The 27,737-nt window shown below is 43.7% G+C and overlaps 2 protein-coding genes across 5 annotated transcripts in view; one reads left to right on the plus strand and one right to left on the minus strand.

Moving 5' to 3' along the window:
* trabd2b (TraB domain containing 2B) overlaps positions 1-27,737 on the plus strand; it is a 67,379-nt gene that overhangs the window by 15,794 nt on the left and 23,848 nt on the right. Inside the window, exon 3 of the mRNA XM_084355975.1 lies at positions 23,320-23,466. Coding sequence (XP_084212101.1) covers positions 23,320-23,466 — 147 coding nt within the window. The remainder of the gene's footprint in view (positions 1-23,319; positions 23,467-27,737) is intronic.
* The window catches only part of LOC311259106 (uncharacterized protein), a 76,964-nt gene continuing 53,013 nt past the window's right edge, over positions 3,787-27,737 (minus strand). For 3 of the 4 annotated variants that reach the window (XR_014622821.1, XR_014622822.1, XM_084355976.1), the window contains exon 3: positions 7,541-7,838. Coding sequence is in view for 1 of the 4 variants with exons in the window: in XM_084355976.1 (XP_084212102.1) it covers positions 7,593-7,838 (246 nt within the window). In the remaining 3 variants the exon portion in view is untranslated. Of the gene's footprint in view, positions 3,838-7,540; positions 7,839-27,737 lie in introns of those variants that run through there. The other variant, XR_014622820.1, reaches the window with a different exon arrangement.

Raw genomic sequence — 27,737 nt, forward strand, 5'->3', positions numbered from 1 at the left:
CATCAAATTCAGAATAAGCATATATTTATACAAATTAATAAAGCTGACGTAAATTATGTAAAACATTAAATATATTATTTTGCACCGTTTTAAATTGAGTATATCTCAAAAAGGATTAGCAATACATTTGCAGTTCAAAGTTCAAAATAAATAGCTTTAAGGTTTGGGAAATACACTCTCTCCCTTTAAAGCTACAAACAGAAGCCAGTTACCTTATCGACTGGAAATGGGAAAATCAGTTCGCCTGGCTTTAAAGCTCACTAATTAACATGTTATATCTCATTTTTGTGACATTTGAGTGTAAAAAAGACAATTATTTTTGGTTTTAATGGGGGATTAAATGCTAGAATATTTCTTGGCTGAAAGAGCAAATAAGTGTATTTCTCAAAATGCAATTTCTTATTCTGAGAATACTTTTAAAATACTTTTGAAAAATTCTGATTTATTTATTCAGATTTATTACTGAAAAATAATAAATCATCGTAAAAATGTAATTACTAGCTTTTATATACAGAAAAGAAACAGTCTTGTAAAGTACAGTGGTGTTCTCGGCTAACATTGACTCTTGGAACAGACAGATATGCGAGTTTAACTTGGCTGAAGAAAGGCGGTGTGTAAGCAGACACAGTTATTGGTTTCTGATGCTCCTGTCAGCTCTGTGCCAGTAACAGCATCTCATAGTGTACCACCCAATGAAGATGGCAACCGCATTTTGACCTGGAATAATATTAATTTCATGTATAGTGTCACTTTCTAGCACAGGATATGAATAGCACATTTTCATGCTGATACAGAGTCTGAGCCTTTACATTTGGCCCACTGCATCTTTCCACAAACAACCTGATCCAAACACTGAAAGTCCCGATTCAAAACCATACAGCTGACAAGCTGCAATTATTGATATGATATGAATGATAGTTTACATGGAACAGAGTGTAACTCCTGAAAGTGGTGTGAGACGAACAGCAGAAGAAGCAACGGCAACAACAGAGGAAGATGAATCGCAGTAAATCATGTAACAGTTAGCGCTGGCAACAATGAGCAACTGCTAGATGAGTATTTTTAATACTGCTCTTCGCTAACAAGAGAGTAACGATAACAGCTTTCTCATAAGGCTTTGTGATTCCAACCTGGAATTTTGCCAACTTCGGTTTTTAGAGGAAAACCAAATCAAACCGAATTATTTTTCATTTTCACACACTAATTTTCATGTATGGTGCAAAATGCTCACATTTGAGTCCAGCTTTTAGGAAGGAGAGCTACAGGCAAAGGTGTGTGTCCACCTTACGTACACAGTCAAGAAAGGATCGGATTCATTTTTGCTAATAATGAACTTTTAAAATATGCCTAGATAGGCAAAAAAAAAGGGCACTGGCTGTATGCAATGGGGCACCCTATAGGCCATTTTATCAAGTTTTATATACCATAGGGGCACCCAAGGGGGCACTTCTGTGTGTTTTTTCATCCCTGCACCTCCCCACCGGTGACTGAGAATCATGTTTTAACTTTTCTCTAAAGTAGCAATACAGTTATACAGTATGTACTAGTGAAGTAGTAGTTAGATTGCAAACTCCTAGTAGCATGTCAGCATACTTTTCATGGTTAAAACTAATAAAGTATTTATATTAGTGTGTAATATAATAATGGGCTGAAAAAAAAAAAAACAGGGCTCAAATTGTAGTCCGCAGCTAACTAACTGACTCTAAGGCAACATCATCCAGGATGTTATACAGGGTGCAGTTTGTCTGAGGTGTGGGCCACAGTGTCAGATTTAAAAAAAAAAAAAAATATCTTCAGTATCTCAAAGACATCAAATGAAAAACTGAAGAAATTATTTAATTGTTGAAAGTCTAAAATCAAACGTGTGGTCCCGAATCGAGTTTGCAAATGACTTTAAAAGAGGACGCTTTTTTTCCACTGGTTCTGTCTGTCTGCATCCTCATAGTTCACAATGGAATGTGTTTTTTTCATGCATGGCATCTGTCCCTGTTCTTCCCGAGCTTTATTGTGATGGTGGTGAAAGTGCTCCAGAGAGATGTTTCCTGCCACTGGTCTATAACGGATGTGGCCCTCAGCGTCTTACGTCAAGCTCCGACTTTACACAATCTGATAATATGAAAAATATGTGCTGCGTGCGGTGTGAGCCAAGCCATGTTCTGGATCGACATGAACAAATCCTATGTTTTTGATAGGTTTTTCTGCTGTTGATTCACTCCGGTAATAGTGTCAGCGCCTCGGGCGGCGGACAGAGGCCTGACGGACAGACGGTGCAGGCATGCGTGCCATTGTTGACAGCCAAAAGTTTGATCTCTGTGAAAAGCTCACAGAGAGCGAGTGAGTATTGGAATGGAAACACGAGTCTATTTTATCAGCTTGCCAAAATGCAAAGGGGAGAGTGCATGAGAGACACAGAGAAAGAGAGACAGAGAGAGAGGCCAGGCCACCTCAAAGCCTCTGTAGTCAGCTCTGGTGACGGCCAACCCAAGCACTTGAGAGCAGTGTGAATGGCTTTTTAATGCCTGCTAACAGCCGGGGTATTTAGTGGGATGTGGGGGGGTGGATGAAGGGATATGGTGAAGGATGGGAGGGATGGAGAGAGGATGAGAGTGACGACAATGTTTGGAGTCCCAGCTGACCACTGCTGCAACACCGCTTGCCCTCGCTGCAGACCCGAGCGCAGTCTGGGCCTCATGCTGTTAGCACTCGTAGTTTTTAAAGCTGTGGTCTTTCCTCCGTCTCCAGCCTCATTTATCTTGGTCGCGTCTCCGTATTTTTCTTGAGGGCTTGTTATTTTTCCTGAAACTGACACAAATGAAGTCTCAATTATGTGGAAATCACAGGCGTAATTGCCTTTATTGCTCTGCTATCTATAGATGAATGTCCAGCTGGCTACTGATTACACACTCACTCAGATTGGATTTATGTGCTGTTGAGAAACCCTGTCCAACACAAGTATGATAAAAAGTCCAGTGTACTATCAATAATGATCCTGACAAATTTGCACCCCATTGTGGCGATAGTCAAAAGGAGGGCATTGGCTTGTCTGCTTGGACTTGACTCTTGTTTGGTCTTGGCTTTGACGAGGTTAATCATGACTGCAGAGCTGATTTACATTTTCCTACGGCTGCCTCCAGACGATAGCTGTCCTGCACAATAGCTCAGCGTAGGAGTGAAATGATCACAAAATTGCCTTCATTGTTTTGTCCTCTGACCAATTTCTGGAGAATTCAGCACATATGATACGACCCTGTAAATTGTGGACATCAGTAACGGCAAAAACAACATTGCGTGCGTTTGTCCATTTCTCTACATTAGGCTATTTGTGTTTTTGAGTCTGCCTGCTCGGAAAATATTTATTACATTTGTAAAAAGACATGACCTTTGAACTGGACTAATGGGTTTTCATAATAAATAACGGCATGCTAGCTCTACAAATAGTACAGTACGTAATCTGCTGCATGTAAGGGATTAGTTCTGTGCTGCACTGCCAAGGAGGCAAATCAAGGGAGTCTAGTGCTGCAGCTGAAGAAAGCAAACATGCGTGTCCAAGAGGTTTCAATAAATGAGCTCTTACTCTTTGACTGAACACCAAAGGATTTTGTAAGTCAGTTCATTGGCCTTGGTGTCCTGAATAGCTATGCACCTAATCAGTCCAAATGTACATTTAAAAATATATATATGAAAAACCACAGAGAGCAAGGATCCGTTTTTATCTTGTTTGTCAGAGGAGGAATACCGATCAGGTCGTATAAACCACATGAACTTCACTATCTTACCTCAGCCCGGCTGCTGTTTACACAAAACGGCCCCCGACTCAAACAAAAGCTGGACGACTCCCTGGAAACCATGGGAAGAGAAGATGAGAATGATGAGAAGGGGAAAGAGAAAGAGCGAAATTACAGGAGGTGCTGAGAGAGAAGAAAGAAAAATAAACCAAGAAATTAAAAAAGCGTTCTTTCATTTCGATTCGAGGGTAAAACAAAGAGTCGTGTAGCTTCCTTCGACTTTGTCCAATCGGACTGACATGTCTGGTAAACTATTAAATTCACTCTGCTTTAGTATTTCTTTTGTGTGTGTGTGTGCAATTTTACTTTTATATGCATCTTTTAAAGACTTCAGTTGAATTATTCTTGAAGTTCCCCTGTCCTCATACAGTAGGGAGTACTGTCTGGAATTTTACTAAAGCAATCACTCCCGGCATTGATATGAGCCATCCCCAAAGCTTGGACGGAAACTTATCACTTATTTATGGTGAAATGTTTGCGAGGCTTGCATCACTTTAAGCAATTCATTTTGCAGAACGAGAACTCTTAAATAAAAGCAGAAACTACATTGAAGTAAAACATTTCCGTCCGCATTCCTTCCCCTCAAAACCCGTAGTGGTGTGCCTGAAGACCAAACCTTGAACCCTGTGGCACCAAATATGGCACACCTCACCTAGACCCACTCCCCACCCACTCTCTCCCGGGACCGACGGATTATTTGTCAAAACCATCAGTAGCTTATATGAAGGAAATAAAAGTCTGGTTTAAGTCTGCAAGATGTTCCAGGAATACCACCCGTCCTCACTCGGGCTAACCCGGGATGGTGCAGACTGGTGGGAGTTTTTTGGCTGGGAGGTCGCCAAGTTTTGGAAAAATTGTTGGGCATGTCTGCCGGACGTTCCCCTCTGCTTTGAGCAATTTCCCTGCTTTTCTTTAAAATGGTGCTTATCTTGGATGGCTTGCAGTCGTCACTGAACCAGTGATTGTGGACGAAATCATTCTGAAGGATGTCTGGTTTGGGTTCAGCTTTTTCTGGGGGAAGCACTGCCCACCCAGGAGGACCTGCTGATCTGGCTCTTGTAAAAAGCAACTCTATTCCACTTTCTCTCCCAGAGAAACACAAATAAATTCCTTTTAATCAGCCATGGGTTCTTCAGGGGCTCATTTGGAAGGAATGTAATTGGAACTTAAGGTAAAGATATTCATAAGGTAAATGTGCTTTGGTAAGCTTGATTTCTCTCCCCCACAGCTGGCCTTCGATATACCCGAGGGTGACCTCAAAGCCGCTTCGACGAAGACACAATTATTTAAGTTTGGGCATGAGCTTTGAAACCGTGTAGGAACACTCTTGAATTTTAAAATTCACACAGCACGGGAGACATTTCAACAAATGATTAAACACAAACTCTCCGATGTCATGAAAGCTCCTTGGCTCTCACTTCCTGTCTGTCTTTCCCTCTTGTTCGCCGCTTTCTGAAATACTGAAGGGGAAAAGGTCCCGAGTTCAGCTCCTCTGAAAGGCGATCCAAACCGCGTGCTAACGAGAATGCCAAGCCTAACAGGGACTGACAGCTCATCTCACTGAGAACTGCTGTGTGTATATGTGTGCGAGTGTGTGTGTGTGTGTGTGTGTGTGTGTGTGTGTGTGTGTGTGTGTGTGTGTGTGTGTGTGTGTGTGTGTGAGGGTGGGGGGTGGGGGTGTCAGAGTGTGCCAAATATCTGCATTTATTATGAGAAGGCAAACACCCCTGCTGAAGCTTGATAACTAACGTCTTTTTTCACAAGCGCGCACGCAGGAATGCATCCGCGTAAACACACGCACTGACTCAACGCTCGCATGAATCAATCAGTCGGCAGTGATAATCGAAAGGATGTTCCTCCCCCATCCCAACGTAACTCCGTCGTGGCTCCGTCGATGTGGGCTGAGATGAAAAGCAGATGGGTCAGAGGGTAAAGAGAGAGAGACAGAAAGAAAGACATGAAGAGGAATAAAAAGGGTGTAAAGTCAAATGAAGGACAAGAGGTCAGAATTAGACAGGAAAGTGCGTAAGAGAAATTGTCCAGGGAGAAAGGCAAAGACCAATCATATAAGAGAGAGACGGCGTGTGTGTGAGAGAGATAGAGAGCTAAGTAGAAAGTGAGAGCGAGCGGGAGATAAAGTCAGCCGAGGGGTCAGGCTGGGAGCGAGGGAACAGTCAGCCATTTTCACATGAAAGGAACCCAGCCAATCTCCTCAATGATAAACATGTGTCTGTGTCACCCATCCCAGGACTGTCTGCTCCACTTGTGTGTGTGTGGGTGTGTGTGCGTGTCTTCACAGTTACAGACACTGTGACTCCTGACACTGACAGTGCTGATGATGATATACGTTCACACGCACACAGACACCTCGTCCACCATTTTGGCAACGGCGGGGGAAACGTACCGCATGAGTGTTAACTGACACAAGCCATCGCACCCTCGACACAACACTGTAGAGCCAGATAGCGACGCTTTACATCTCCTCTTCGACTCCTCTACTCTACTCCTCTTTTCTCCCTAAGTCCTGTCCGCGCCTGTTTTCTAACCGGCTGCTCACTTACACCCGCAGGGAGTGGACAAAATAACCTGAACACTTTGAGGTAGTGACAGCTTGCAGATTGCGATAACTTCCTTCTATTTTGGACTTGACGCTGACGACAAGATGGTTTGAAGTTGGTGTCGATACCACAGATTTGCAAGACATCACTTTCTATTTCTAGTTTTTTGTGATTCTATTCTATGAAAACCATTTCAAGATGAAACTTATTATATATATAAACTTACTTCTCTTATTCCTAAATGTCTCTTGGATCCATTTCAGTAGCACATTTAGTCCAATACTTTTTTGCTTTTTCAGGCTTTAATCTGTAAAAAGACGGAGGAGCATCTATGCTCGCCATAGAGCCTACAACAGCCAATGAGTGATCGTGTAGATCAGTGACTCACTCTCTCTTCTTTCTCAACCTTCAAGCTAATAGCGGCAGTTACAAGACAACTGCAGGCTTAGTTTTGCATTAAAAGTTTAGGTAAAATAATTCAGTGTGTTTAACCCCTATAGATTAATGGCAGAAGCACATCCAGAGCTTCTGTCAGCTTATAACCTTTCAACAGAACCCAGAACCGTACCTGTACTCAAAACATTTCAACAACAGCTTTGAATTTACTTTTGGATAGACTTGGACATGTGTTTAGGATAACTTAAAATACATTTACAGTAATAAAAACAGGTTAAAAAAAGGTGCTGCTCTACTCACTAGAGGCAGACACTGTTGTGTGACATGTTTCCGCTCTTTTACGTGTGGAATACGGGTATGCTATCCAAATTAGCACACTGTGGCAGCATTATGCCGCTGTTATTTTGTTCAGTGTAAAAAAAACAAAGGCAACGTAAAGAAGGATATTCATTGTGGTGGAATTTTGGGATTTCTGTGTAAAAAGGGCTCGGGTCTCTTTTAAACATAGTATACTTTTAAACACTGTCTCACTTCACTTATTAAATACATTTGCAGGTTTTAGACGATTTGGCCTCTTTGGAGCTTTATTGCTTGGCTCCCACTGCTTCAAAAACTCAGAGCCGACATTAAAATAACACACAACAGTGTGATTTCCAGACTTCTTTTATAGCACACGTGCTACTGGCACCCATTCTGACATGACTCACATATGTAGGAGTATTTGCCGTTAAGATCAAGAAACTTGACTCCGAGTTAAATTCTATTTTTTCTATTCAATTCTATTTGTCTATCTTCTGGACTTCCCCCACAGTTCCCACCTTCCCCCTCTCATTCAGTCATTCAGGGATCTTTTTTAGTAAAAGTTGATGTCCCCTCGCTGCATCCTCTCGCCCCCAGAGACGGAGGCTGAGAGAAGGGCCTCTGTGGCTCTCTGTTGACTCACCCACCTTCCTGGAGTGTTGCCATGGCCACTGCCAGCCTGGCCTGAAATGAACCAGGTGGGGGTGTTGACGGGGGTGGGGGTTTGGGAGTGTGTGGACAGAGAGAGCAGGGGGTCAGTGAGAGAGGGGACAGGACGTGGAGAGAAAGGGACGGTGACCTGAGACAAAAAAAAAGGAAGAAAGACAAGAAATGAATCGAGGGAGAGTTTTGTTTTGGCGGGGTAAACAGTCTCGAGCTTGTTCCTGTTGCTCAAAAGGTGACGTCCCCAGACTGCAAACATCAGTATGTTTCTCTTGTTTTCTTTATTTTTTATGTCCTTTCATGTTTGTATGTGTACGCGTGTTTATACCAGTGTGTGTTTGACTGTGTGATACTTCCTTTATGGTATTTTCACAACAATGGCTGTGGTGGACAAGCTATTTATTTGCAGGCGCTACAGAATACAATCACTCTTTTCCATTCTTCTGTTGTAACCCCCGAACTGTGTAAGGCATCTGTCAGCAAGCCCCTCTGAGAGTGTGTGTGTGGAGCCATTGAAACCACCGCTACTCACCCGTAACCACACGCTGACGATTGGGTCACTGGCACACACTCATGCATGCAGGAGAACACATAAACACTCACACAGACACACACACAGACTGTGGCACTGCTTGATGTGGCTCCAGTTCTATTCAATAGACTTTGACAGATATTGTTTTCACTGACCCTCAAGTCGATAATATCATGTGTCTCTGTGTGTGTGTGTGTGTTAAAGACACATAACATTTTCAGTCAGCCTTGACTTTGGCACTTAACCACTGTCAAGGAAGATGTGTATTAAACCAACAGTCATCTAGTAAAATCCCAGTGCTAATTAAGATAGGCTTTGGCACAGCGGGGAGTGTGGTGAGATGGAAACCGTTGAAGAAAAAGCTCTTGTATGTTTAGACAATGCCACCAGTAAACCTCATATGAATAGACAGGGGCATAGTGAAGCAATTCAGGCCTTGTTAATGGACAAAGATTAGCCTCAAACCAAAAGTCTGGTGAAACACTGGCCTATTTTAAAACTCAGAACATTAGAAAGGGAATCATCTCTTACAATAAAAAACTAAACAAACAGCTCTGGAAACTCACAGCAGCTTTGATAGGAAATTGTTTCCTCTGTGGTGGAACTTGGCCCATTAAGCTGAGGTGTGTGTATATCAGTGTGCGTGTGTGTGTGTTTGTTTGTGTGTCTGTGGCTCCAGAGGCAGTTCAGGCAGACAGTTGGCCTGTAGTCTCAAGCAGTGATCAGGAGAGAGATAAAGCTAAGGTTAGGCCAGGGTCACAAAGAGGTAGTGTGTGCACTGGTGGACTCAGGGGGCACTCACCCCGCCTGCTGACCCATGTTCGGAAAAAAAACGCTGTTAAGTGCCCTCATGGATGCCCAAGTGGTAGATAAAACACGATAAAGTGCCCTCTAAAGTGACCCAATGTGCAAGAACTTGTGATAAAGTGCCCTCAAGGTTTCCCTTTTTATTTATTTTTTCCTATTTTTTATTTTTTATCTTATATTCATTTCCCTCTGGCAGCCTGAGTCGGCCACTGAGTGTGTTTTTGAGTGTGCGCATATGCGGCCTGTCCTCACATGAAGTGTGTTGTAGCTGCAATTGTTCACTTCCATCCAAACAACTGTTCTGTGTCTGCTCAACATCAAATTGGCTCCAGAAAGGAACTTAACCTCCAGTTCCTAATCAGTGTTTTCCTACAACACAATACAAGCTTCAGTTTTCCAACACTGAGTTGGAGCTTGTCCACATGTAGAGTAAACTTGCAATCCTTCACACTCAGTTTAAAACTAAAGGTTTGTCTCAAAGATTGAGCCCAAAAATGCCCGGTTACTCGTTAAAATGTCGAAATCTTGTGGCGGATTCCGTTCATTTCCAATGGAAATGCTGTAGTCTGCGGATTTGCTCGTGGGGCATTTTGGCGGACAATCCAAAATGAAATAAGCTATCATAGCTGATTCCTTGTGTTGCACCATTCACTTGTATTTAATCTCTCCTGTCGGTGTATAAATTGCTCAACAAAAGAGAAATGGTTTCCAATTTATTGAATTTATGTTATGCCAAAATTTGGGAAAAGGGGGAGCATCATACATTTATTAAAGTATCCTTCTCTTGTTTATCGTTTCTGCAGTGGACAAAGTGTATGTCCATAGACACAAAACAATGTTGGCTACTGATCTCTGCTACTGGCTTTCCCCCAAAGGTTTTATTCTTCCAGTAAAGAGAAACTGCGTAAGATGTAATCTTGTTTATCCTGTACTCCTCCCGTCTGCTTCAGCATTCCTGTCTATCCGTGTGGCCTGTTTGATGATTTGCGGCCCATTTAAAGCCACAATCCTGTGATCTGTTGGTCGTTGTGACCACAAGCCCTTATGCAAGGCTGACCAAGTCTGCCCTTGAGCCGCTGTGGGCTGCACGGAAACACACACACACACACACACACACACACACACACACACACACACACACACACACACACACACACACACACACACACACACACACACACACACACACACACACACACACACACGAGACGTAGAAAAAGCGCAACAGACAGATGTACGTAGCTGAATATGTACAACTCACACTGTACGCTCACACATATACACTGAATTATGAGTCTTTCCCACAGGCTGATCCCGTCTGTCAGAAGCCTGTGCTGAGCTGTGGTCCAAACCCAATGTTTTCCTTAATAGAGGGTATGGGTGCTAAAACTATTAGAGGCAGCAATCATAGTCTTAATCATATTGGATTTCTTCGTACCAAGCACTTTCCCTGGGAGGCTGCAGGGCAGAGCTCTGGGTGGCTGGAGGTGGGACGCATATGGACGTGTACGTGAGTGTGTGTGCCCTGCAAGAAAGCAAGAAATAAAGGGTGTATGTGTTGCTTTTGAGGAGTGTAGACGGTGCAGTTTAGCAAATTGAGGTTTAGTTGTGAGGTTTGAGACACTGTGCTTGGCCGAGGGTGGTGACTGTAGGTTTGAGACATCACAACCTTACAGAAGTCCTGACGGCTGTTTTGATACTTTCGTGGTATTAAAGTAGCATCTATGCCTGCTTTATTGTCAAGAAACAGATGGAAATCATACTTTCTACAATATGAGACCTTTAAAGCAGACAGTCACAGCACCAGAGGCCAGATAACGAAGACAAGGTGCAGCCAAGAATGTGTAAAATCTGGTATTAGAAATATGTGTTACTGATTCATGAAGGAATAAATTCATGTGCGCACCAGACGTGGCAATATTTAATACTCTGTTGGCGCTGTGCTAGAATTATCACATTAGCTCACACACACAACCAAGCAAACAACAAGCAAACAGAGAAGCAGCTCAATTACTTTCACCTCTTCATCCATCCTCGGACTTTGTCGACTTCTTTCTCTCTCACACATGTACACAGAAATGAATCAAGGTTGTAAATAAATTAGGGAGATTGTAAAAACATTCTCTAAGCCTTGGCATGGGCTCAAATCAACAGAGCTGAGCGCCGAAACTGCAGATTTATGAAATAATGAGAGTCTTATGAGGGCAGTTAAACTGCCCCGTCTCTGATGCGACAGCCAGCACCGCTCCGAGTCAAGGCCAGCGAGAGGAAGAGCTACTAATCTATGGCCAGCGTTCCTGTAAACCTCCACCACATGCCGTCAGGACTCTGCCTTCCACCTCCAAACCACTGGCAGTATGGGGGAGTTATTTCCCATATCGTATCGCCGGGCTCTCTCCCTCTTCACCACCTCCCAGTGGTGCTTCTGTGAGTTTTCCTGTCTGTTTGTTTGTCTGTTTTGCTCTGTCTCTATGTTGGCTTCGCAGCCTCCGTCTCTGCCTTCACTCTTCCTAACACACACAGACGCACAAATAATGTTTTCTCTGTCTCTCACAGGCACAAACACAAGCAAACACGACTTTTCTCCAACTCTGCTGCCTCCAACACTGATGAGTTGCTCTGATGATGCAGGCAGACTCACTCATGCGCTGCTCATAAACATGATTAATTCTTCCTCGGTTAAATTTTCAGCACAGGCCTGACGTCTGCTTTAGCTGTCAGCATGAACAGGTTCTTAATTAACTGCAGTGTGTTGAGGCCAAAACTGAACCACAGTAATTACTGTAAAAGTAGCACTGTAGAATCCTCCTGGCCGACGTCCCAAATTCATAAATGTCATTTAAAATCTTAACTGCTGAACGGTTTCTGATGAAGGGAGGTCAGGTATGTTGATGCAAACACAAAGGTCAGAAGTCTTGTTGCATTTTGCTAATTCTTCTACTTTGAAACTGAAAATGTCTTAAATAAAAACTACCTTTAATGTACCATCAGCGGAATATAACTTGCATCTTTCAATTACTTTCTCCCTTTTTTTGCATAAGGTAGCTCGATTCCATTTCAAAAATTACATCACCTAATACTAATACTACCCAATTGCAATGTTTCAATGCAAGAGACATCTATTTTTATTTATTTATTCATTTATTTATTTTCTTAAAAGACCAATTTGTAAGAAAGTTGGCTTTTGAGTCTCAGTCCCAACTCGTCAAATACTGACCCTTTGGGATGGCAGCCAACTCGACCTACAAACCCAAGGCGTCAGTCTTTGGCAAGTTGGGAATGGGACTCAAAAATCAACCTTTCCTACAAATTAGACATTTGAAGGCAATACCTTCTAACAACTGACTTACACATGTGGTGCCATATGCATGCTATGGAAAAGTAACACATTTAATAACATCAGGAACTCCTATTATAGCACTTCTTTAAAACCTAATTTTCAGTTTAACACACTTACTCTCCTCCCTGACACCTCTCCCCACAGCTGTCGCATTGTGTTTCTTCTTACTTTTCCTTCTCTAGCATGGTCTCCATCACCAGCTGCAGCTTTAACTCCTCTGTGAAGAAGTGAAAGCCGCAGGCCTCAGAGAATGGTTGCGTTGGGTGTGTGTGTGTGTGTGAATGTCTGCAAGTGTGCGATATCTCTCCTTGTGATCAGACACTGTGGAAGTGGATTAAGTAGTGTCCGATTGTACCGAGATTTCCTGAGTCGGTCCAGCACGTGAAACCTTGTAGACTGACTGTTAGTCTGCTCTTCATCTGCTTTTCATTCATGCAGAAAGAGTGAAACAGAGGAGACACAGAGACGGAGAGACAGCAGGAGTTTGCGAGATCTTGTGCAGTTACACACTGCACAGCAGTTACATTATTTTTTAAACTGCTTCCCGCTACACAGCCCCATTCTGATAAGATGCCTTCTGACAACTCCAAATCTACTCACACTTAACATTTTCTGTGTTTAACAAATAGAAAAATAAAAAACAAGCAGCCAGACTACAGTTTGGAGGCATTTACTCACGTCCATCAACAGCTAGCTCAGCCTCTGTGGCTGCATGTGGCACTTTGCTTTTTAGTTTTTTCCCTTTCTTTCAGTGTGTTATAAAGGTTTGTGCATGTTAAAGCTCTTGAAAGTTAAAAAGCCCAAAGTCCGTGCCAACGGGAGCGCCTCTCCCCCACAGAAAACACTGCCCCTGAATTGCCTGAAACAGCTCGTCAGTAGTCCTGCCTTTACATCGCTGCCTTTGTGACATCACTGTACGTCACACATTTGGTTAATTTATGCCTATATTCATGGTAGAAGTGAAGCTAACTGGAAGCTGAAAACATGACGGAGCCGACTGGAGACACGGTGAGCGGCGCTTGCTCAGGCGTGTTCGAACTGACCGATAAGAGCAGACTGGGAATACGAGAGGGTTCTTAAAGAGACAGGAGCTAAAACAGAGCGTCTCAGACGGACGGGGAACACAGTGCTGCAGCAGTGGACTGTATGAGCAAAGTGATGCATTGTTTTGTGCATTACAGCATGTAAACCTATTCAAGTAGCAACCCAAAATAAAATTAAGAACCTGAAAATGAGCACAATATTCTTCTTTACTGTAACTGTGACGGGCTACTGTATCCCGATAAGAAAACAGCATGTAAGAAAAAAACAACTTGGGAGTTACTGGAAGGGGAATGCCTGCTCTTCTGGCAGAGGCTAAAGAGCATGTCTCGGTCCGGCCACTCGACTGAATGCACAAACAAAATTATACACACGCACTCATAAAATTACAATGGACAGACCGTGGCATTGAAGAGGGTTAAACTTCCTTTCACTACTGGAAGAAAAAGGTACAGCCAATAAAAATTTTCCAAAACTAAAAATACTTTTTATATCTGTCAAACACATCAGAGGTCTCTCCTCTCTGGTGGTCCTACAGTTGTTAAGTGCTGGCAAACCTCGGTAAGCAATAGTTGGAAAGGTTGAGCACATTTGTGTGTTTGTGCGTCCCTTTCCACGCTTCATCTGAGGCAGCTTGCTCTCATCGGGGAGATGACTTGGACTTTTTCCTCAGTGATGTGCTGACAGAACGTTTTAAAATGATAGAGCAGCGTGACCCTTGAGAGCCCTTATTTAGCACCCCCACACACATACTGTACACATATACGCCGCTTGTTCACAGTCTGTGTCTCTTTTGTGCTGTAAGGTATACATTACACTCTCGTTTTGTCTCCGTCTGGTTTTCCTGCAGGCCGAATACGCGCGCATGAAATTGAACATTTCTCCTGCTGATTTGCCGTGAAATGGTGTGCTTGTGTGGGATTACGCCGCGTTAGCTTCAGCATTGAGCCTAATATAGCCATGACTGAGGGAGATGAGAGGAGGGATGAGGAGAAGAGGGGAGAGGAGAGGAGAGGAGAGGAGAGGAGAGGAAGTTTGGTCCATCTACTCCTCCTTCTGCTGCTCCAGTCTATTAGACAGTCAGAGCACTGTGCAGTTTGGGCAGAGTCTGTAGTGGAGACAGACACATATGGAAACACAAACAGTGCCCACGTGCATGCACATATGCACACAAGCATTGAGTTACAAGTGCATGCTGACGCACACATGCCGAGTGTGTACCAAGTGGAGCACAGGAAGGAGGAAGGACATGAAAGCTAAATAAACAGAGGTCGGTGACAGCGGTCGAGGGAGAGCTGCCATCAAATGAAAGAATAGAGAGAGCACGAGGGAGGGATGGGTGGGAGAAGGATGAAGGGATGTTGATGAACTGTATAATCTAGAGATTTGTCATTGAGAACACATAACCTGGGTGGGGAAAGGGAGGAAGGCTGGTGATTGAGGGGTTTGAAAAAAATGATGGGAGATGAAGAGGCATGAGTTGTTTTTGGAGGGATGGGGACAGGACTGAGGATGGAGGGGCTTTGGGAGGATGAAGAAGGGAGATGGTGGGGGACGAAGCTGCCCAGCTGTGCTCCAGACCGGTTAGAGGAGGAGGAGGAGGAGAAGGAGGAGGTGAGGAGCAATAGTTGTGCTCCCTCCTCTCGTCTCTCTACATCTCGTGGTTAACTGTAAACATCTGGACTTTTTGTCTCTCTTTTTGACTCTTGCGTCTTTTTACATTACACCCCCCGCTGCATCTCTCCCCACTTTTTGTCTTTCTTCCTTTTTTTCTTCTCATGCTGCCTCTCACTTCATTTTTCTCTCCCCCCCCCCCCTTCCATTCACCTTCTACTCCCCTGCTGACACACACTCTACTGAAACACATATGCAGATCCTAACTCATACATAAAAACGTCTCAATCATATCCCTTTGATATGAACGTTTTTATAGCCATCGTCCGCTGCGCTACTAAAGTGTCCACTCCTCTGCAGGGGAAATCCAATCCGGCTGTTAAATAGTACAAACAAGGACATTTCAGTTGCTTAGGTGCACTCACAAACCTGAACTGATTTATTTGAGGAAAAACCCGTTTGACTCAACTTGGCATGACATCATTTGAATATCATCAGAACAACGTGTGATGACTGAGGGCTGCATGCGTGCCGGACTTGCATGCTCACACGGAAAAAACGTCTGCGAGGATCCCTCTCTTTAAAAAGAACGAAGTTAGTCACCTGGCCCGGCAAACTGTTTGGACACTTGCTGTTTCTCAATCTGGATCCGCTTTTTTCTCCATTACACAATTTATGTTCATGCAGGAGATTATGTGCACCTCTCGTGTTTCTGCCGGACCTCAGATGTGGATTTTACAAAGGACAAATCATTCTTTTGGAATTATTCTGTCTAAAGCCATTAGTCCAACCGAAGCAGACTGGGGGAGATAAGAGCGAGTGGTCGGGCCTTGGTTTGGGGCCGAGGAGACATGTTTTAAACATACACGGCTGTTTTCTGCCTGCTCCTTTCTCATGCCGTGGAGAAGACCCAGCTCATCTGGTTTGGATAGCATCACACATCATAATGGGAGCCGGATAAATCCGATGGAATTCAACAAAAGTTTTCCCTTGGAAAAAAAAGTGGACTGTGAAATGTGTTAGGATTAGTGGAGGCCATGATGTTAGAGGTGGACTATAAGCTTTGAGGGAGATAAGGTTGGAGTGACCCGATCTAGCGTACAAAGTCCTTTTATCTTGGGTGAGATCATTTCATTCGCCTCAGATGCAGTTTATTTACATCAGTGATCCTATAGGAAATAAATCTGTGTCTTGAAATAAAGCAGATCAGGCCATTAAAAATAATAAAGCCTCATGAAGCCAACACATGCTGTTTTTCTTCAGTTCTGAATGATTCAAAGGAGATAATTTTATAGACCCCAATACCACATGTATAGGCTGCACTTTAAGCACAGTATAAAAGTAGCAATATAAAAAGATCTTTTTGAATACCAGTGATCAATGCGCAAGGAAAGTGGTGTTAAATTTAATCTAATTTAATTTAATTTACATCAGAACTGAATTAATTGATTGTTTGGGCCACTTGGGGAAAGTGCGACAGGCTGTAAACTTTGACTTAACGTAAACATATTGTCACATACCATTAAAAAAACATATAAATATGCAACATACAAAAAATGCAAATGACTATTTAAATATAATATTTAAATATACCAGAGGTAGTAGCAAATTTTGGTCTCCACCAACTCCTGAGACAAAGTTCTGGCTATTTAGCTGCTAAATAGACCAGGCAGTCACTGACCAAACCAAAAAAACGAGCTTAAAGATGCTAAAAAAGTCCGTAGAGCAACAGGGAACCGCAAAGTTGGGTGATCATTCTCGGTGTGATACCATTCAAAGCACACAGTCAACCGATTTATTGTTGATGCAAAAATAATGATAACTGAGATAACTGAGCTAACGGCTGCTACAGTTAGCAGGAGTTAGCAGTTACCCAGATAATATACTGCCTCTATTTGTATGAATTCAATGTGACCGAGTCTTACATATTCTACCTTTAATTTACCATTTTTAATCAAGCATTGTGTTTTACCACATATTTTAGTACTTTAGTCGGAAATCCGAAGCAAGGAGATGAAATCTGACAGATTTTTCCTCTCCCCACCTGTCACCTTTATAAGTCCTGTAATGTTCAGCAGTGTTGTCCTCACATATTGACACACAGACGTATTCTTCTTCAACAGCTCCGCGCTCTTGATGTTGAAAGAAAACAAAAATTAGCACAAATTCCCTCTATAATTTTCCACCACTCTTTCACACCCCACACCCTCTGCTTGTGGGCATTCACGGTGAGAGACCAGCTGTGCGCTTTTTCACTCCGGATCAAGTGATACTTTATTATTTTCTCTGTTTTCAGGGCAGGCAGGAAAGCTGGGATGACTGGCCCAGCAGCAGTGCTGCCAAGTCAAACAGCGGGGTTTATTTGTGGACAAGTGTAGGGGCGACACCCACCCCCCCATTCACTGGAGACTCTTATTAAGGAGAGACAGGAGGCTCTGGGGACTGGAGGGCTGTATACAGTATGTGTGTTTGTACGGGTGCCTATAGATCTGGTTTCACCGGAGGAAAGCAGAAGATAAACAAGTGGAGAAGAGCAGGCCGAGAGGAGGATAGTGGAGAGAATGAACTCAGAGGAAGGGCGGATAAGACAAAAAACAAGGAGGGGGTGGATGTTTAGAAGACTTTTACCATTCCGAGCTAAGAGAGGGATATCTCCCATCATTGGACCCTCACCCCCTGCCTCAGAGAGGAAATAAGACAGGACCTAAGGAAGAAAGAGGGGGAAGAATAGGAGGCTTTCTGTGGAAGCTGGGAGCAGCAGGCCTCTGCCACTGGGATTGTTCCTCTGGTAATCCCTGGATTTCCTAGGCTGAGACAGGAGGTAGACCAGGCAGCGTGAGGGCCTTAGTGAGACAGAGAAAGAGAGAGAACGAGAGAAGTGGGAAGAGAAAGAGACGCAGAAGGAGAAACAATATTCAAATAATGACGCTGCATCCGGTGGAAAAGATCTGAAATGTCTTCTCTTTCATTTTCTACAGAGAGTGTTTTGTATACAGGTATTGCTCAAAGAGGAATCTGGTGTGTATAATTATAAACGTGTGTGCTTACGGGTGGTTGTGTTTGCGAGTTCGCACGCATGTGTGTGTGTGTGAGTGTATTGTGGGTATTAAGAGGGATAAAGAGTTGGAAGAAACAAGGCTCTGGCTTGCTGCGGTTGATGCCAGATGTGATGAGTTAAAAGTGTTGCTCACCTTCAACTGAGTAAACGATACGAATGCAGAAGGGCGCTGAACGGCTGTAAAACTACTTTGGCAACGCTCTGACGTTGGAGGTCACGTTTGAGGCATTTTTATGCTGCGGTGTTGCCTTTAAAGCCCTCAACAGGTTACACAATTCCCTTAGAAAGTCTTGAGAATCTTGTTGATAAAACTGTTGGAGACAACAGCGAAGCTATCATGTGAGACTGTCCAGACAACTTTGATGTGGTCTTGTGTGACACCATCTTTCCCCCTAATGTATTCAAGGTGGACTAAAAGGTCAGACGACAGCAGGCTTTTAAAACACCCCCGCCACTGCTATATGTACATTCAAGCATGAAGTCATACTGAGATAGCACAAGTTGAAAGAAAATGGACACATGGCTGTTTTTTTATGGTTTTCTACTGTGGCCATGAAGGGGAAAGTACACTCGCACAAATTGGTCCACACCCTTTTTTGGGGCTGCTCTGTGGGGAACGGGGATGAGCTATCACACTTCTCCTATTCTTGGGTTGCCCTGGATGTTATTTCAACTCCCCACCTCCTTTCCCTTCAGTCACCCCAGGGTGCTGTGAACCCAATCCCCTCTTGTCGTCTGAGCCCAGGGGGGAAGCTGGCTCGACCCAGAGGAACCCAGCAGTGCGTGTCCCGGGTCAGGGGTCTAGCTACTCTCTTTCTCGGGCGATGAAACACAAGCGGCTCTCAGGGAGACGAGAGCGGTCGAGGGGAACGCACCACCCTGAAACTGTTTGGACTGTTTTCTTTATCAGGGGCTGATTAAATGACCGGAGATAAAGATACAGAGACGGTTTGTCTTCAAAGATGCTGTAAAGCTTTTAAGCATCGACTGACTGCTGATAAATTCATTTATGTTTGAGCAAAAATGACCAAAAGCACAGCAGCATGTTTGATTGATAGCTTCGATTTCATCTCAATTGCTTTTTATAAAATTAAGACCATACTTCCCGTTAGTCAGAGAAATAAGGAAATGTGCTTTCTGTCACGAAGTTAAGTTTAGCCAGCCAACATTAGAGTTAAGCTCAAAGCACCACTGTGCAATGTGTGCATTATTAAAGCCTCACAGAGCTGCCAGCGTGACTGTGAGTCTTTTCCAACTTTTCCCAAAATCTTTGCTGTTTTAATTGTGAGTTTTCAGCAGTGTTATAACTTGTTATAAACACTGCTGAAAACTCAGTAATGTGACCAGGAATTTCAAATAATCCAAGATTAAAATTATACATTTTATGAGGAGATTTAGAGATCTTTGAGATTTAAGTCCTAAATTTACAACAAAAAAACATTCTCAAATATTCCCTCAAATATCCTCTGAGATTATAAAGATATAAAATGTTAAGAAAAAAAACTCACCATTTTATATCAAGAATCTAGACTTTGAAGAGACATTGCAGCGAATTGAGCTGTGGTGTGACGACGTAGATACGGTGTGGGTCCTCAACAAAACACTTAAAACACGTAAATTTGTGTCTTTAATCTCAAAAGAATTTCCTCATAGTCTCATACAAATTTGTGAGTTTTGTCTCTGAATGCAACTCTCGGCTCTGTCTTTTCTTTTAAACCTACAAAGGCCCTGATACATACTTGTCAAAAAGAGATAGGTGTACTGAGAGAAACAGCTTCAGTTAAGCTGGGAGAAAGACTGAGATATGTGAATTAACAAACCCTCTCAGATCTCCAGCCTGACGTTGGCAGTCACATCAAGCTTTGGTGCACCTGACTGCCCGTTATACCCAGCACCCGTACACTGTGTATACCACCTAACCCAAACACTCCACTGTGCAAAAACAGGGAGAAGAATCACCATCTGCACAACACATGCTCCTCTCATTGAGAACAAGGCTTTATTTGTCTTCTACCATTCTTTCACACTTTCAACTCTCTCGGGCTTTTGTTCTTTGCTCTCTGTCTGCCTTGTACTATTACTCCTCCCTTCCTTTGTTCTTTCTTTCTTTTCTTTCTTTCATTGTGGAATATGTCCCTCATTGTTTTCACCACAATGTAGAGAGGAGAAATGAGTATGGATAGAACAATTAGACGAGAAGCTTGGAGAAAGTGAACATGACGGAGGAAAGAAATCGAAGCGGACATTACTGATGTGTGACAGTGTTCGTTTTTTTTCTTGATCTGTGTATTAACAGCTGTTGTGCTTTTCATTAACGATTAGCGAAGATCGTTTTACCGACTCCTACAGCTGTCAAGTAAAAAGTAGTCCGTGGTATTATATTTTCCTCTCTTTTCCAGAGTTCAGCATTTGGCCTCCACAGTTTGACACTTCCTTCTGTTGTATCGCAGCCCGGAGCCCTTTAGCTCGATCCATCACTCACATTCTCCGACTCAGATTTAAGGAGGTATAATAGGGGAGTGATGTAGTCGACAAGAGTGAGCTTTCTCGGCTCCAGCACCTTGTCATCGGCACCTACTCACGCTTCAGACCCGTAAAACCTTCAAACAAGCTAACACTATTGCTAGCAAACAGCCAGGATTTAACGCACTTCAAGGTCAATAGCTGTAACGCACACACGTTGATAAATGACATTTTCTGAAGCATAAAAGATCCGTCTGATTTCCTCTTTTTTTTTAAAGCTGCTCCTGCTCCTGCTCCCTACCCTCTATTTTTTTGCTTTCCCTCCAAAGCTCACTAATGAATTTTTGGAGGGCTGCTCTCTGATCGCAAGTTCCAAAACCATCCGAGTGCTCTGCTCCTTCCAGCTTTGTTCTTATAAAGCTTTCATTAAATTACAATGGGAGTTTCTCACGCATGTATTAGATGAGGCGAGGAATAAAAACCTGCAGTAGTAAACTATGTGGAGAACCGTGTCCATGTAAGTTACTCTGTAAAGGCCTGCTCGTAAAAGAGCCAGTCTGTCAGTGTGAGTGGACCACTTCAGCATGAGAACACCCACTCTGTCAGTCAACACATGCATGCGTGCGTGCACATGTATGCATAAACACGCACGCACGCACGCACGCACGCACGCACGCACGCACACACGCACACACGCACACACACACACACACACACATACATAGGGAATGTTTGCATTTTTCCTCTCTCCCCCTCAGCCTTTCCCGCAGTGATTGACGTGCTCTTTCATTCAGCCCAGCACAAACTCAGGCGCCATGGTTACAGCTGCAGAGATGTTCTTTCCCCAGGAGACAGACAATATTGAAATAACAACTCCCTTAACAACACAACCAACCACACACACACACACACACACACACCCTCCCTTCTCGCCACGCATCCTCTCCTGCACTCACCCTCCGGTCTGTCGTGTCTGGCGCAGTTTGCCATGTAAAGGGAAACTACTGGAGCTGGCAGCGTTACAAACAGCCTGGCAGGTGTATGCGCTCTGCCAGCTCTAGCCCCTGACTCTGCCCAGGCTCTGCTCTGGTGTTTCTCTTGGAGAAACCCTCGAGACGTGGCGAAGAGCCCTGTGGGTCAAGGACGAGGGGCAGTGGCACCTTACTGGCACAGAATCAGCACCTGTAGAAGCAGAATTAGCTACTGTGGCTAGTTAGCCACCAGGCAGGTATTAGCCTGTCTGGGCCTGGCATCACACCTCCACATGACCTCAAATTCAGAGCAATAAAATAATCTCATGAGAGATGGAAACAGAAATGAGGTAAAGTGTTGTTACTCAAACAAGCGTTGGGGGGGGGGATGGCTCCAGGGCTGAGAAAAGCATCAAAGTCATATTTTTTGAAGACTGAAATGGTCGAGAGCCATTTCTGGATCATGCACCTCTGAGAAAAATAATATTCTTGATGAAACTTGGAAAAGAATGGTTGTACAGTAGGAGGAAGAGCTGGAAGAGAGCTGAGAGGAGGGTGGACACACTTCTGAAGTGAAAGTGGAGCAAGAAAAAGTGGATAATGAGAGAGTAATTCCTGCCTTTAGCTCATCAGTTGTCTCTTTGCATTACGAAACAAGTGCCGCTAAAGCCAAAATGCGCCCACAAGACTGGTTAGCAAACACAATGACCTCAGAGAGAGGCAGAGAGAGAGAGAGAGAGAGAGAGAGAGAGAGAGAGAGTCACAAGGTTGAGCTTAGAGCTTTGGTTGTGATTATCCCTGCGTAAAGGTTACCTGGAGTTGAAACATTCAATATGCACGATATGGGCATTTGTGATTGCAAAAACATTACTTAATTGCGTGAGTTACGAGCTAGACTTTTGACATCGGGCTCAATCAGTTGTGCAGCTGTATCGGTCTTAAGCTGCTCCACAAATCACCCGGGCTCGGATGCTGACGTTCTCCCTGCAGTATTTTCCGAAGCTCTAGTCAGGTTTCTTAGTAATTAGGATCATAGTCACGGATCAGACTGGTGTAGTTTGAAGATATGATGAGCTGAGTCTAATCAAGTCTTACTGGGTTCAATGTTGAACTGTGTGCAATCTGCTGCATGCAAAAAGAACAAAAAACACACCTCTGGTTCATGTAAGAGAGCTGAGGAGTGATTGACAACTTGTTCCTGGCTGCCAGGCCAGTCAGAGGTGGCGTGGGATTGTAGAGGGCGGGAGCAGGGAGGTTAACCCCTGCTGTCTAGGACAGCTGTGGAGTCGTTGTGCTGGCTGGCGGCTGCACGCTATAAATTCTCTCTAAAGAGGGTTTACTTTTGATTTTAATGGGTGCTGTAAATTTACGGCACCCAGGCCTGGTGAGAGAGAAGGACGGGTTATTTTTTAAAGGGTCTCTCTCTCTCTCTTTCTCTCGCTTCAGCTCTCCCTTTCTTCCCGTTTTCTGCCTCCTTCAGAGGAAAGTGAGTGGAGCTTTGCCATGTATTTTGTGGTCTGCTTTTACCTGTAGTCAGCCTGTATGGAAAGTGTATGAAAATATCCTGAAAGAAAATGCTGCAAAAGAACTTCACCAACAGTCAGGAATAACGGCTTCATTGTATATTAAGGTCACATTATACAGTATTTTAAAGAGGAACACTGGCCATGCTTGCACAGTTTCTCCCCTTTCATGGCAAATTCCTCCACAGCACAGAGTGGAGAAAACTGAGTTTGTGGATGCAGAAAGTAAAAGCACCCTTCCTGTCTGTCTGTTTCTCCCTCCCTGCAGGTGCTGTTTGCCTTGAACCAGACGCTGCTGCAGCACGAGGGCGTCCGAGCAGGCAGCCTGCAGGGCTCATACACCACTGAAGACCTCATTACCCACTACAACTGTGGAGACCTCAACTCCATCATCTTCAACCACGACACCTCACAGGTTGGTCTCCTCCTCTAGATTTCAGGCTGCCTGACTCACAAAAAAAGTCCAGTCACTCGTGATCCACTCGTCTTTCAGCTGAGACTGTGTTTGCTTTTGCAGCTTGTAAATTAAAACAGCTGATTTCAAAAAGGCCAACACAAAGACCATAAAAAAAGTATGAACCTCTTGCCCAGCACACTACACGATCAAATGCCATTACTGCTCTTTGCCGAAAACTCCAAAATAGGTAATATCTGCTGCCATATCTTCCCACCTACTGCTGGATATGTCTTTAGGCTTCTAACAAACTGTTTTTTGAGGGAAAAGATGTCACATAATAAGTTACTCAGACAATAAAATATTGTCACACAATGCAATATTGGCCCAACAATGGCACCTACCAAAGTGGAAGCAACCGTATACTGCCCATCATCAATCAAACACGTACCTTTTTGGACGGACGATGAATGTTTCACGGTTGTCTTTCATCTATAAAGCGTGTCATCATACGTAGACATTTGTTGTTGGTTCTGCGACAGAGAGGCTGGGTCCTGGTCATAAAACATGACAAGTATGTGATTGGTTGTTAAGAAAAACATCTCTGCATCTTTGGTATCACATACAGTTCTACTGTCCCTCCTGTATTCACTTAAGGGCCAAAAACAAATTCTGATTTAGTCCAAATGTTTCAGAGGCTTTTACTCTGCCAAGAATTAAATTATTCGGAGTGAAGGTGAATCTTTTAGATTTTTTTGGGGGGGGGGTTGTTTGTTTCTGATATATCAAAATATTCACACAAGATGCCAGCAACATGCAGCTTTAATCCAAAAACATTTGTAACGGCATTCAAAACCCTCAATCTGTCAGACCAACGATTTGAGCTGGCAACCCACTCATACCCACTTGTCTGCCATTACGCTATCATCACCTCAAACTTTTAGGCTCGCACATCAATTCCACAAAACTGCACATTGCCGTCTTAATCTCCTCTCAACCTCAAGTTACTTGATAGTCTGACACTTTAATAGCTCTGGACTCGGCCGTAAATACACCGGCCGACCTCCTCTAACTTTGTGTTTCCCAACATAGCCTCTGCTGCTTCAGTGATGGCCTCCTCATCAGTCATCGCGCCCAGCTCCGCTAGCTGTCAAAAGGCCATTCAATATATAGTGCGCACACATGCATAGGGCGCCACCCTCTCCACCCTCGAATGCAGATTTACTCGAAAGCCCTCCTCGCGAGTCAATTATGCCGTGTCAACCTTCCTCACTGATCCTCAAGTCTCATTAAAGCTAACACACCATGTAACCTCAACTCACCGCTCAGCTGCAGAAATTCCACATCGTTTACACTAGAGACACACAAAGTAAGAGAAGTACGCACAACAGACACTCCACTTCACAAAAGACACATACATATCTCCCTTTTTTCCTCCCTGATTATCTGTGTCTATCCATCTCTGTCTCTCTGGGGGTCATGAAGGGCTTGTTAGCCACAGTTTCAACCTGCAGCCGCTGCTACATTCGTCTCCTGCATGAGCACTTTGAATCATACCAGTGTACCCCTGCTCCTCGTGTCATAATAACATGTATTAACATTCCCCACATGCTAGAGCAATCAGACGCCTGTCTGTGGTGCCTGCTTCCTGGTGATCTATAGCAGGTTTGTGTCTGTGTGTGTGAACGTTCAGCAGGTGTTTTTTGATAGTTTAGGACGTAATCCAGAGGCCTCCAACACTCCTGTTGCTCTCCCAGTTCAACCTTCATCATATTAGAAAGAGGTTGATGATGGGCTCCAGAGCAGCAAGGCCCAGCAGAACGGTGCAGGGCAGGTTAATGCTTTTCAACATCCAAGGTTCAGATTTAAAAAAAAAACGAAGACAAGTTGGAAACAAGCAACATTAAAGTAATGATGGGAAAGGAAAGGAAAGGAAAGGAGAGGAATAAGATATAAGAACATGAAAGGAAAAAATGACTACAAAGAGCCAAATAATAAAGAAAGAATAGAAGAGAGTCAATTGCTGGCAGGATGGACTGACTGAGCGAGTGAGTGCAGAGCGATACCAGTAGTGAGGAAGGGAGGAAATATCTCTCTGTCACTCCACATTTCCTGTGCAGGTTGGGATACAAAGCAGCTAATGGTCTTTGCCGTGATAAGTTATCTGCATTTACCGTGACACTCCCACCTTGACCCCTCTCCGACCGCACACTTTTTGCTCTCGTCATGAAACACTCACGCTATCCTCACCCGTCGGAGCAATGATGAAGCACTCCTTCTCCACCTCTCTCTCTCTGTAACTTATTTGCCCCATATTCGTCCAACTCTGCTTCACTTTACCAGTGAATTATGAACAACTGTCAGTCTGGATGAACCTGGTTCATTCATCCTGATAAAACACAGAGAGATACAAGACATTAGGCTACTGATATCTGTGTGAATGACACTTATTTTATTTTGTTCTGGCTTGATTTTCAACCACCTGCCAAATAATGTAGCAGATAACCTCATTATGTCACCAAAAAGGTCAGGGATCTTTGTCTCTCAGGTTTACTCTGAGCATGTTTAGTTTGCTTTATAGAGACAGATACCATTGAAAAGACACACTAGTTGTATTGTAAATGGTTTGTGGTATAAAAAAACAACATCAAGCTTTGACTATACTCGTAACATACAAAAGTAGCGTGTAGATACTATTTTATCTTTGTAAGTTAAAGTATTTTTAGGTAGTAGCAGTAGGTCTTGGGCTGATGTACGGCGTTTGTGGAAAAAACAAGTATAAAGCCTTTTGTGGCTCCAGAGGAAGCTTCATGTAATCTGACTGATTGCTTCCGTCACTCTAGTTGCATTGTGGGTAATGTAGGTGCCAGGTTTTGAAAATCATGCCACTGCATTGCACTCCTATAACACTGCTGGTCTCATTATGGATAGTTTAAAAAAAATGTATCAAAACGCCCACTGTCACAATGGATGTTCTTTGAAAAAGCATTAAAATCAATGCAGTCGAACTAGGTTTATTGTCTTTTTAAAAACTTGGGGCATACGTTACCCAAAATGCAACACTGTTGCACCAGAGATTGGGGTGTGGTATGGTCGTAGTGCCCAATATAGACTTGAGATGCAAGGACTGGGCAACAGAGGTCTGATAAGTGGACTTTCTAACTCCTTCCACATATGCAGTACTACCCGTGACATTGATGTGAAAATGGGTGGACTTCCCTTTAATGGGAATCACAAATGAAATAATTAAATATCCGACATATGAATTAGAACCTCTCAACCATTATGTGAAACAGGCTGTAAGAGGAGCAGGCGGGGGAGTGAGAGAAAATGTGATAGATTTTGGGTGGATGCTGCTAGAGCAGCACCTTGTTCACATGTGATACCATAAATCCCCCCATGTATAGAGTATTCAGACCCCCCCCCCCCCCCCCCCCCCCCCCCCCCCCCCACACACACACACACACACACTGATTTATGCACCATTTGCAGCTGGTTCACTGAAGTGTGAACTTGTAACTCAGTTTTAGACAGCGACTGCATGTATAAATGTGTGTTCTCGTCACACTTAAATACAATTCCAGATTAAACACATATGCATATGTGCACTCCAACACATGGAAACACAAAAATGTACTGTAACACATGAACTCAAATCTTTCCTTCTGACTCGGGAAGACACCTCAGATGTACTGCTCCTCAGATGAGAGACTGGCGAAGGAAGGTGACAGAAGGGCTGTTTGGAGAGTGACGGGCAGTGGAGCTCACTGAACCCTCCTTGTAGTTGGTGAACCAAACCGCTCTGACACTTTTTATACATAATATCAAGCATTTACAAAACCCAAAACCTGTGTAATGGGTTTGGGTTTTTGGTTTGTTGATTTCCTGTTTTATTTTGTAATTACATCCTCTTGTGTCTTGTTGTCACTCTCTACTTCCTGCTCACCTGTGTTCCCAGTGTTCTGTTTCCCTCTCGTGTTCCTGTGTTCCTCCTCAGCCTGATTTTCCCCCACACCTGTCTTACATCAGCCTCGTTAGCACTGCCCTGTTCCCCTCGTCTCTCCATCTGCACCTCATCCCCTTGTTAATTCATTTTGTCTTCAAGTCTTTGTTGTCCCCTCGGTCTTTGTCGGTTTGTCTGTTTTCGTCCTGTGCCTGCTGTGTGTTTCCTGTGTTCCTGATTTGTTCCTTGTGGTTCATTGGTTTGTCCTCAGTTTTTGTATGACTGCGGTATTTTCCTTTGCACTTTCGGATTTGGGGATTTTGGGACATCAGCTCATTAAAGTTTGCTT

This window comes from Pagrus pagrus, assembly GCF_965226575.1.
Source record: "Pagrus pagrus genome assembly, chromosome: 6".
Classification (NCBI taxonomy): Eukaryota; Metazoa; Chordata; class Actinopteri; order Spariformes; family Sparidae; genus Pagrus; species Pagrus pagrus.